This window comes from Branchiostoma floridae, chromosome 10 (assembly GCF_000003815.2).
Source record: "Branchiostoma floridae strain S238N-H82 chromosome 10, Bfl_VNyyK, whole genome shotgun sequence".
In the NCBI taxonomy this organism is placed as follows: domain Eukaryota; kingdom Metazoa; phylum Chordata; class Leptocardii; order Amphioxiformes; family Branchiostomatidae; genus Branchiostoma; species Branchiostoma floridae.
Window position 1 is genome coordinate 6,936,636 of NC_049988.1, and position 12,618 is coordinate 6,949,253.

The 12,618-nt window shown below is 40.4% G+C and overlaps 1 protein-coding gene and 3 non-coding genes across 4 annotated transcripts; 1 reads left to right on the plus strand and 3 right to left on the minus strand.

Annotated features, from left to right (window-relative positions):
- On the minus strand, positions 1-72 carry Trnap-ugg. The gene has a single exon. It is a non-coding gene; the product is annotated as a tRNA-Pro (tRNA).
- Positions 73-899: 827 nt separating this feature from the next.
- On the minus strand, positions 900-973 carry Trnat-agu. Its single transcript has one exon. It is a non-coding gene; the product is annotated as a tRNA-Thr (tRNA).
- A 727-nt stretch (positions 974-1,700) lies between these two features.
- Positions 1,701-1,772, minus strand: Trnap-ugg. The gene has a single exon. It is a non-coding gene; the product is annotated as a tRNA-Pro (tRNA).
- Positions 1,773-2,979: 1,207 nt separating this feature from the next.
- On the plus strand, positions 2,980-8,789 carry LOC118424717 (proteasome subunit beta type-3). Its single transcript, XM_035833399.1, has 6 exons — positions 2,980-3,170; positions 4,052-4,236; positions 5,564-5,671; positions 7,074-7,251; positions 7,912-8,006; positions 8,563-8,789. The coding sequence occupies exons 1-6, from the start codon at positions 3,168-3,170 to the stop codon at positions 8,609-8,611; spliced, it is 618 nt and encodes a 205-aa protein (XP_035689292.1). The 5' UTR covers positions 2,980-3,167; the 3' UTR covers positions 8,612-8,789.
- The last annotated feature ends 3,829 nt before the right edge of the window (positions 8,790-12,618 follow it).

Below are 12,618 nucleotides of genomic sequence, written 5' to 3' on the forward strand. Positions count from 1 at the left end.
GGCCTGTCCGGGATTCGAACCCGGGACCTCTCGCACCCAAAGCCGAGAATCATACCCCTAGACCAACAGGCCGGGTTGGTGTAACAGTTAGAATTTAGGTTTATATTACATACATTCATTGCCATGGATGTACACAGAGATACTAAGATAGTACATGTACCCCCTTTTACGTTGTATAACACAACACAACAATTAAAAACAAAACTGTACGAAAGAAGAAGAGTAGTCAAAAGGTTGGTTAGGGTAACATGGGAATTCTTCAGTCAATCTTAATTTAAACCTAGGAGGTTATTATGTTCATTGCTTAAACTGAACATGTGAAATGTTCCAAAAGAATCTGGCCTGGAAATGAACTGAAAATTTGTGCAACACTAGTTAAGGCCACAGTAAGTAAATTTTATGGATGACATCCTCTGTAGACTGCAAAAATAATGAGATAGGGCGAAAAAAAACAAGATGGGTAAAAAAAAACAAGATGGCATATTTTCAAAATAGACGTTGTAACAAGACTTGAAGTGACAAAATATGGCATCACAGCCAACAAGGCATTCATTCCTGTATTTAAGAAGTGCACCATGTGTAGTTAAAGTGACACTAGTGTGGTAGACTGGTATCATTAACCATGTTGGCAACTACACTCATAGCTTCCATAGTTGTGCCACTCTTACAACTATCTATCAAGTTTCACTTCTGCAACTACAGTCAATGCTACAGAGTCTCTAGTGTCAATTCTACATTTAATGATTAGGTTACAACACAACCTTTACCCGTTTTCGTCTATCCGGCCTTCCCTGAAGAAGAAAAAAATTCTTGTTTTTTTTTTTCTGAAATCAGGCGAAAATTAATGAGCGCGCGGATGTCATCCATAAAATTTACTTGCTGTGGCCTAAACAAAAGATAGCCACCAATGAGATTTGAACTCATGACCTCTGGTTTACTAGACCAGCGCTCTAACCAACTGAGCTATGGCGGCTGGTAGTTGATGATACGAGTATGATATACACTCCTACCGTCCAACGTTAATGCGCATTGCAAATTTACAAGGACAAGGGCTTACGTATGTATGATTACTACGTTTGGGACCGCATCGGTAAACAGCGACACCTATACTGCACTTTTTGCATGGTGCAGCTTACTTTTAAAGTCAGGTTGCACAGGGCGCAACTTAGATTTTGGGCCTCAGAAGTTAGTCAGAACTCAATTTTGTTGTCAATCTACTTGGAAGAAATAAATGGACCAAGGCATCTCCGTTTCATATCAGCTAAACATGTCAGTAATTACCAATTATGATAGCAAAAGGTTATGTGAGGAAGGTGACAGTCACAGAAACGTCGGAGGAAGTAAAACAACGGTTATTTCCTTTCTGCAGTAATTTTTTTGTTTGTCATTTTGCATTTCCTGATTGAGGAATACGAAAATACCCCAACTAAACTTCGTTTGTATAACCTTTCCGATCAAAGTACAATGACTAATTGACAAAAATAAAACAATTTGATGACGTAGCTATTTCATAGCCTGCTATTTCATGTTAATGTATTGGTCTTGGTCTGTTGGTCTAGGGGTATGATACTCGCTTCGGGTGCGAGTGGTTCGAATCCCGGACAGGCCCTTTTTTGTCTTCCATTTAACATTATTCGATTCCGCGCGTACTTGGGAAGTACAGCTACATAATTAAATTGTAAAACAATATCTCAAAACTAGGGCCTGTCCGGGATTCGAACCCGGGACCTCTCGCACCCAAAGCGAGAATCATACCCCTAGACCAACAGGCCGCGTTGTTCGTGACAGGAAAAAAATCAATCCGTATCTAAGCAAATTCAGGAAATTTAGACACATCCGTTGACCTTAATCAATGATACATTGGTGATAGGATGGATACATAGGTAAAGAAGTTACATATAAGGAAGTTTATTAATTTGTTGAACCAAATTCTATATCACACAGACTTTGATCACATAAATTCACATAATCGGGCAGCTATTACATACATCTAAATAATTGTAACCTACCGGCCACGTATTAAACCCGGCCACGTATTAAACATACCCCCGAACCCACTCCGGGTTACATTGGCGAGTGTATCCCACCCCATGTGATGTTTATTCAGTTGAGGGACTGTTATCGTTTCGCTAAAACTACAAATCGTCTCATAGCCTAATCCATAGCTCAATAGATATTTATTCTGTAGGATTCACAAGCTTGTGTACCTTCAAAACGTATTACGTTATACAGCTGTCTATTTAAAAAGAACCAATGAGCTACCATCTTTACTATACATGGCCAAGTTACCCTCAGTTACTAACTACAGTTCATGAATATTGTACAGAATATATGGTATTTTTGCCAAGTCTAGCAGCTCAATTAAGATATTATGCATCAATTCTTAATATGATAATTGTACTTAATGGTACAAAGTTTCTATTTATCGATTTTGAAATCACTGGTGAATGAAACCAAGGAATTCCTTTGATAAAACTAGGCTCAATGTACTGGTATATTTCAATGAAAGGCCCTAACATGCAATCATGGCATAACTATGTGGACTCGTGCATTGTACACTGAGCCAAGTAGAATATAGCTACATGTATCATAAGGGGCTATAGAAATCTGGTTTTAAAAAGAGTGAGTTGTACTTACCCAGTATGTGTTGAGTCTCCCTGATAAGTCGAGTGATCCGTGTCTGTGGCTATTTTTGGAAGGAAGGACCGTGACCCAGTGCGTGCTGTTTCCTTATTTGGAAGTAATCTAGTATCCGAGACTTTGAAGCTGTCTTTTTTAAGAGCCATCCTGGAAGTTACTTCATACGAGATTTCTGTGTGTCAAGTTGTGACGAAACATATCGTCAGACGCTACATGCATGAAAACGTGTCAATCAGTGAGCAATAGAAGCTGGTGGATGTTGTTCAGAACAAAGTCGCCTGAAGTCGCTTTTGTACTGCAACTGTATAGTAGATTTTACGATACAAGTCATGAAGTTACCGTTTTGCGGCATCATAATATACAGGCGCCATTTTGTGAACAAGGAAAGTTGCAAATCATCGGGAGAAGGGGATACCTTTACCATCCGAAGCATCTAGAGAAATTTTGGCTATCTCGGTAGCCAGAATTTATTTCATACTGGTCTACAACTTCTGAAGCAGGGGGTGATCTCATTCTTTTTCTTCAAAATGGTAAGTTTATGGTTGAAAATCGCTTGTGTTTTAGTCGAAACCCAGGTGTCAGATTGGGTAGTTCTATGATAGCTTGCAAAATTGCTATTTTATCAACATAATATAGCTTGCAGTTGAGCTATTGTGATATATATAATGCTGACGATGTTTTGAAATTACAAATTTTATTCAATGTATTTTGTTCTGAACTTCATAGAATCAATCTGGGTAAAATAGGAGGAAGGGAACATAAAATTGGGGGAGGGGGGCAACTACTTGGTATCAAAAAAGTGTTTTTTTGATGCAAATTATCATTCAGACTTTGATGCAGTCTTATTCGTCTATGTGGTTATATCCATAACGTTACATACTTTTTGTCTACGAGACCAGCAATTGTTATTTTGATATTTTATTGCTGACATTAACAGCTACTAGTAGTGACTTGCAAAAATTATCATTTTTCATGGTATCAAGTACAAATATTGCAAATGTATGAAGTCGAAATACTAGTGCTATATTACAGAAGGACTAGTGTATATATCTAAAAAGTGGGTTAAAACCACCTGATTGATTTGAGCATTGTATTTCAGTTTAATATTACTGTCATTCACGTGAAGTGCCTGAGGTGTAACCAAATACTGTAAATGCATTTAAGTTTGCAGGTGTTTAATTTGGCCGTAGTGGCAAAATGGAGTACTAGTATTCACGGTGGTTTTGAGTTCGCCGTAGTGCCATAGACTGTAGTCACATACTGTAATAGAAAAATGTTTGCAATGGTCATGAGTTCACGGTGATATGTCCACTGCAAACAAAAAAAAGCACAAACATTTCTGCATTTATGATTTACACGTGTATCTGCTCTGCTAGTAATTTGATTCAATTTTTGTTTGTCTTGATTCCAGTCTATTATGTCCTACAATGGAGCCGCCATCATTGCGATGGTCGGCAAGGACTGTGTTGCCATAGCGGCAGACCGTAGATTCGGCGTCCAGGCCCAGACTGTGTCCATGGATTTCCAGAAGATCTTCCAGATGGGTGATCGCCTGTTCCTGGGTCTCCCTGGACTGGCCACAGATGTACAGACTGTGTAGGTGTTCATTTTTTTTTTGGCATCACCTCTGGGACGGAGCCCTTCTTGCACTATTACTACATGTAGTAGTAGTAGTAGTAGTAGTGATATATTGAGCAAAACTGGGGGAATGTCCAGAATGGCAGCCAAAGCTACCTGAAATACTTCCTCTAATTCAAGTACGAACCCCAGATATGGGACAAGTCACATAATCTCCAAGCAGATCTTTCAGTGCCATAAGATCCAAACTGGCGAAGGAGTGTAGTCAGCCAAAAGGTGTCCATTTGCCCAAGTAGCAAAACACACTGCTAAGCCAGCTTCACTCCTCTGCCAGCTTTTGATACTATCTTATCCTACCATAGGATCTGCTTAGAAAATACAAATCACAGACAAACCTGTAAGGCTAAAACATAGAACAGGGGTGCCTAAGCATTTGCACGAACCCTATGTACGAATATTATGTGATATACACGAATCACTATGCGAAAACGCACGAATATTATGAAATTCGCACGAATCACTATGCAAAAACGCACGAATATTATGAAATTCGCACGAATCACTATGTGATTAACACGAACCTTATGAGATTTGCACGATCCTTATGCGAAATTGCGCAACCACTGCCGGGGTCACGTGACAGACGGAGCGGGATTTTCAAGATGGCGGCTTCGATCGGCGGCGACGGAAAATACGATGTTACATGCCGAAATGAAGCAAAACAGTAGCTCACAGGCTATCAAATACATCTTTGCGACGGTAAATGTCCATTCCATGCCTTGAAATATAAATATCATGGGTAGAAACGCTCAAAATCATGCCTCCTCCCGGCCGCCGTTTTTGCATAAGGATCGTGCAAATCTCATAAGGTTCGTGTGAATCACATAGTGATTCGTGCGTATTTCATAATATTCGTGCGTTTTTGCATAGTGATTCGTACGAATTTCATACTATTCGTGCGTTTTCGCATAGTGATTCGTGTGTATCACATAATATTCGTACGAATTTCATAGGGTTCGTGCAAATGCTTAGGCACCCCTGTAGAATGGAAAACTCAAGTGAAGTATGCACACCCACACATACAATCTCCTACAATCTTGAACACATTTCAAACCAGGTAAAGTCAAATATGTTGGGTTTTCTTCTCTATACCCCAGAGTAATTGTGCATAAATCAAGAACTTCCATACAATGGCCATGGTTGAATTTTGTAAAACTTGCTAGTGTTGGAAGTACAACAGATGACAATAGATAAGAACACTGATAGGAAATCTACTTTGCATGCATCTGGAATTGTAAAATGTTTGATATGTGACGTCATCTGATCTGTTGTTTGTGTCCCACAGTTCCAACCGTATGAAGTTCCGCCTGAACCTGTACGAGTTACGGGAGGCGCGCCAGGTCAAACCCAAGACTTTCCTGTCCATGGTGTCCAACCTGCTGTATGAGAGAAGGTTTGTGCCTTGCATACTACTTCCTAATAATCTGCTAATACAGCAGGGCTTTAGCCAGCTCGAAATTTTTTTCCGTCAGCCAATTACAATCGTCGCGAAAACCGCGAAAATTAATTAGAAGGACTGAACTGAGACCTTGAAAAACGGGTTTTAATGAGATTATCATATGCGAAAGGGCGCCGACACACATTGTCAACAATCATAACAATAGCAAAACAAACAGTGTGTGGCTTTTACGGCCGTGGACGGCGTCCCCAAGCCGCCTGTAGCTTCCACCAAGGATTTTTGTCCGTCAAGGTTGACGGATTGGTTCTAAAATTTTTCCGTCAGACGCAGCAAATTTCCGTCAATTGACGGAAAAACGGACGCTGGCTAGAGCCCTGTAATACAGTTACATAATGATGTACTGCTGTATGTCCTTCCAATATTTTCCGTTATAGTTTATCTATTGAGTTTGAATGATGTTCCATTGATGTCAGGAAGTCTATTTTTGTATCGAGATATTGATAAATTATATTTTAAACTTCATGTAGCGATTATAGTCGAGTGGTTAGTGCCCCTGCCTTTGGATCAAGAGGTTGGGAGTTTGATTCCCAATTGTCACTTCCTGAATATGTATGTTATTAGAAAGGGTCGCAGTTCTTACAACATGACGTTAAAGGGGCATTCCACTCCACACGGGAGTGTTAGTTCCGATAGATAGTAATTTTAGGAACTAATAAATGCATACTACTTCACATTATACGATAAAGTACCCAGTTGCTCCACATGCCCCAAAGGCATTCAGTCCTCTACTAAACTCCCCAAGTACCCTCTAATTGAATTAATCCTATGGCTGAATACAATGCAAAACTTTTAGGTAAGGTTAAAAAACTAATTTCAGGATCGCTAAGAAATCTCGTCTTGTTATGTGTTCTTTGCTATCTTATGAACAATTTGCCTTCTCGGTGTGCTTAGCAATCCTCATTTATTCCGAAAATATGCACGATAAACAAAGTGTCTACGCGTATAGGGAATGCACGGGGAGGGTCTGCATGGGTTTAGTGAGTGTCATATTGTTTTACAAAACACACATCGCGCAATTCATCCCAAGGTGAATTCCACAAAATTCGGCTGATTATGTATTCATTGACACATGATCTATTGGAAAACACCACCCCCTTCTGGAGTGGAATGCCCCTTTAAGCCATGGTCAGCAACTGTAGATTGTACTTGTTGAAAACAGCTTGGAGAAATTTACCGGTACAATGAACCTGTAAATACTGTACATATAATCTGTCTTCTCTGTAAGACATGTGGAACAATACCTCTTCAGTTGGCTAAACTAGCCTGAGAACACTTTAACTGTTTATAGATAAGATTGCTTTGACTTTTGTTTATGCTGTTACACTTGTATTTCCAGGTTCGGACCATACTTTGTAGAACCGGTTGTAGCCGGTCTGGACCCCAAGACCTTTGAACCCTTCATTGCATCGTGCGACCTGATTGGCTGCCCCATGATCCCGGAGGATTTCGTGGTGAGCGGGACGTGCTCGGAACAGATGTACGGGATGTGCGAGTCACTCTGGGAACCAAACCTGGTGAGATTCTTATCTTGTGATGTTGCTACAGGTACTGGTACAAGTGGACTAGTACTTTACTGTAGTGCTTGCACAGTGTTGGCAGCCCAAGGGGCTTTTAGTAATGCTGTGTATCTGTTCACTTTAACTGGACTTGCAAAAATTTTAACGTTTAGGTCTAAGAAAAATCTAAAAATAAAATTCTAAATGTCTGGAACCAGGTCTAGACTTGTGAAAACTATGTCTCCCTTACTTGGTTTGGTTTGGTTTGGTTTGGTTTGGTGTGGATCGGTTTGGTTTGGTTTGGCTGATCCTCTGGCTTGCATTTTCCTTTTTATTCTGAATTATCCAAAACCTTCATAAATCATGAGATTTGCACTGGGAAAAGATCAAAACATCACAATTCCGTGTCAATTACAGGGTGTTTTCTGCTGACTGTAATTACTTTTGGATGTATGATTTTTGTAATTATATTTTGTAAATTGCATGTCAAATTTGTGCCAACATGTTACTAAGGCATCCAAGATTAATATTGCCATTTGTATTGTTGACACCTTCCCTCATAACAAATCTGTATTAATTCATTTATAGTTTCTTTAGTCATTGATACTTCATGGAATTGCTGGTGCAAAAACATCCCTCCAAGTACCTAATTCAGTTGTTTTCTTTTCCATGTTATAGGAACCAGACGACTTGTTTGAGACGATCTCCCAGGCCTTACTGAATGCTGCAGACAGAGATGCTGTTTCAGGATGGGGGGCAGTGGTACATGTCATGTAAGTACTACTATAAATTTGGAAATGTTTACAGTACTTTTGTTTTAAAAATAAATGTTGTCTTCTGTCCTTTGGTGGAATTTTGCAGCTGGGTACGGACAAAAATTTTGCCCATTCCAAAAATTGTCATGTGAAATTTAGGTGCCATTGAACGAAGCTGAGTCTACACTACTCACAAAATTTGCCCCTCAAAATACAGGAAATAGCATTTCAGAGTGTCTTAGATTTCAAAATTTTCCCGGACACCCCTAGGACTGATACACAGATTCCTCTGGCGTTAGGAAGGATTTCCGGTCAAAATCTAGGGGAGGGAAAAAAATTCAGGCTGGCGAGAACACTGCTTCACTGTAACACAATTACTAGCTAAAACTTGAAGACCCTAGCATTCTATGACAAAGGACAGATTTCAATTTGAGATCTAAGTGACGAAATGCAAAACATACTTCTCGTGTTTTACAATTACAGTTTAGAGCTTTCAACAGTTGACATAAGAATGTGTGCTAAGCAGCATTTTGTTTTTCATTCATATACTAACATTTTGTTTTTCCTCTTTCAGAGAAAAAGACAAGGTGACAACAAGAACACTGAAAGGAAGGATGGACTAGACAATTAAGATAGACTTTCTCTTTCTCATGTATACTGTTCTCTAACTTAGTGGCACTGTAGTAGAAGAACTTGCAGAAATTGATAAAACTGTTACCCACTTCATTGACATTTGATGTCTTCACAAGTTCACACTGTATTGATACATACTGATGTAATGGAATAAATGCTAGACATTGATGCTGACTTGTTTGTGTGTTTGTGTAATTGTTTAACCAGCTAAAGGTGTAAACACACCAATTTTTTACAGTACTACCCGTGTAAGACCAGACTGTAAGGTTTGATCTACTCACACCTGGATGGACCCCTACTCTAAGTGTAGTGGGTTCTTTAACAATAACATGTTTGAGGTATGGCTCTCCTCAAGCATGAGACGTCAGGCTTTCTGTCCTATCCAAGATGACATCCTTTTACCATCCTCCTAACGCCCGGTCCCCAACGGCATTAGCCTATGGGGCCCTGCTATCTCAGTGGTTATTATGATTGTCGCTACAAACAAGCTGTCAACCAATCAGTGAATAGGCCTTTCTTGGGCTTGTTGTTGTCGCAAGCTGTCTCGCAAAGGCCGCTGGGAAGCTATCAGCCAATCATGTTACATATTACATGGCTCCATCCTCCTACGCCTGATCCGCAACGGCTGACTGCCCATATAAGGGCAAGCTCATTAATATTTATAAGTAGGTCGGTCCCTAACTGGTCTGAGTGCACAAGGTAGCAGAGGTAAACACAGGAAGTTTTGACACGACTGTGGTTCATCTGCGTAGGAGAATGCCTTTTTACCTGATAGTCTCTTTCTCAAGAGTACAACATTGGGACCTTGAATGTCTACTTTACATACCTTGTAGGTTAACATAGGGCAAACTGATTTGAAGCATAGTCAACCAGTCCATCCAGGAACAGAGATTTGCGTGTTGGAATGAAGAAAAAATTCTTTTCTGACCAAAAATGTGAATTTCAGGACATGAAATTGATGAAAATGTACCTTTGTAAGCATAGAATGATAGACATAACAATGAAAATTGGGCTCCCCAATAAGTAGGACGGAAAAAAATTAAACCTGTGGACAGACCTGATCACGCACCATAAATTTAGAAGGCTGGTGATGGGTTCATGGAAACAGTGAATGTGACAACAGCCTGCAGTTCTTTGTCAAACTGCAAGGTGGCGTTTTAGCCTTGCACGATACTTTCAACCAACCCCCTTGGGATACATTTGATGCTTTTTGCATAAAAGTGAAATTATAGATCCCATGAAATCTTTGATTCGCCAAGAGCCTGTCAATTATACAACCGATCAATTTTTGTCAAGGAAATGCTTACAGGCAAAAACAATATTTGCTTCTGTCTGCATAGATATTAGATAACTTTCCCTCCCACTGTACGGTCCCTCAATGTTTATGATGGGCTGCTTTAGAAGATATATCTGTATCTTGTCAAACACAACTCAAACTTTGAGGTAACTCGTCTTCATTTTTCTATACATTGGAGAAGGATCTACAAAATTAACATTCTTTATTGCATTTTTTGGCGTGCCTTTTTATTGTTTTTACTGTAAATAATGTGTTATCATTGATATTTGAGTAATAGCCTTATTGCAGGAATTTCCCAAATCTATTCTTCTTGTCCCCTACCCCGGTCAATATCAATCCTGCAGTTAACATGTCTTTGTTTCTAGTAGGAAACAAGTCCGAATTCACCATATATTTTTAATCCGTTCTCATTCTCTGTGGAGTCAATCGAGCTTGCAAAGTCCTAACGAAAAACAATGAAAAGATTTCATATTGCTTTATGGTGAATGCCATACCCAGGTCACAGAATTCATCAGTTTAATCTACCCACTCAGTACAGTACCATAACCGTACAGGTGTATCTAGTAACGATCCGTTAACTAACGAATCAAAGGTCACTACTTGTATGACCTCTACCGGGCATATTTCTGTCCTTTTGTGTGTAGTCATCATAGCCCCGACGGATGGGTGAGCTAGCCTCTAACCAGACTTCTTGGGCTGTTCAAAAATAATGTTAAAAATCGGCCATCTTGGTGGAATGATCTTCCAGAGGAACTAACCGACACTATATTGGCACTAATATTGGCCGTCTTTGGTCGTCTAATTCCTTAAGTTTAGTCTTTGTGGCCGATTTTACTACGTATTTTTCATTAGCCCAAGGAGGCTGTTAGAGGCTATGAGTGGCCCACATATGCGGCATAGCAAACATGGTGGGACAAAATCGCCTGCCGATGTCATGATACCGTGGGAATGTAAACAAGCTGGGACAATGTTTTGGTCGGGATGATTCGGCCATTTACCAACAGCCTGGCCAACTCGGTCCAACCGAGTCCGTTCGAATCCGAGAGTGGCTTCCAGCAGGTCTGCATTTGTCCGTGTTCGAGGAGGAGCCTCGAGCACCTTACAATAACAGCCTCACTACTCACATGTATGCCTAGGGGTGGGTACCGGTACAGAAAATTCAGGTCCAATGGATCAGGTCCAGGTCTGGACCTGATTCAGTATGACTCATGACAATGGTCCATTTCACTGCAAAGAAATCTGTTTGGTGGAGTATTCGACTCAAACTGGCGTTTTAAAATCCAACAACGCCAACTGCACCTGTAGTTTTACTGTACAACTTGGTAGAAATGACTATAAAATCTTCACTCTTGTTATTTTTTCCACCTGCAAGTACCAAAACGCGTGTGAATGCCTGATCAAATAATCTGTTAATTTTCTAATAGGTCCAACATCCGGTCCACCTAATTTTGTCAGGTCCGGTTTTTCTGGACCGGTCCAATAAGAAAAACCGGTTTTGTACCGGTACGCTGTACCGATACCCAGCCCTATGATGGGCTGTAATATTTGAAAGATCTGTAAAAACCGACGCTTTGTTCTTTTCATAGCCTTCTTCCACATACATCCACACCGAGATTGCTTAAAAAACAGCCCGTGAACTGCCCGACAGGGTTCGTTTTCAATTGGGACCTAAGCCTAATGCCTAAACCTTTCCAAACCGGTGCCTGGCCGGGCTGTTTTAGGACACGAACAATGAAAGTGTATATCTAGAAATAAACACAAATCATGCGCATGACTCCGTTTTACGTCTTGTGTAGTTTGGTGTCTTTTATATCATATTTTTCGTTCCCGAAAGATGCCCGGTCGAGTCCCCGTTTGGAAAAGTGGCCAGGAGCCAGGCCGGGGTATTGAAAAAGAAAAATCAAAATGTATACCTAGAAATGTATACAGATCATGCCCATCAATCTTATTTTGACGTCTTGTGTATTTTGTGTACTTTGATCACATTTCGTTCCCGAAAGATGCCCGATCGAATCCCCGTTTGGAAAAGTGGCCAGGAGCCAGGCCGGGGTATTGAAAAAGAAAAATCAAAATGTATACCTAGAAATGTATACAGATCATGCCAATCAATCTTATTTTGACGTCTTGTGTATTTTGTGTACTTTGATCACATTTCGTTCCCGAAAGATGCCCGATCGAGTCCCGGTTTGGAAAACTGGCCAGGAGCCAGGCCGGGGTATTGAAAAAGAAAAATCAAAATGTATACCTAGAAATGTATACAGATCATGTCCATAAATCTTATTTTGACGTCTTGTGTATTTTGTGTACTTTGATCACATTTCGTTCCCGAAAGCTGCCCGGCCGGGTCCCGGTTTGGAAATAAGCCAAAACCGGGCTGGTTACAACCCGCTCGTACGTATTAGTATTACGGTTAGACCGGACTGGGCTATAAATACAGTTTATAGTATCAACTACTCGCTGACAGGTTGGAGAAAAGCTGTCACGTACAAGCAGAATTTTATCGATCTAGCCAGCTGGAACCACATCGCCAATTACACAAAGACTTGCCCGGCGTTTCTATCAGTAGCCAGGCCCCACAGGGCGCACAGGGATAGCGATATCATGCTATAATTGCCACACTATCTTATAGACATGGCAGGAAATGACTGGGGTTTACGTGGAGGTGCCCGCAAGCTGTAGTCTGGAAGTTGAAAGTTAATG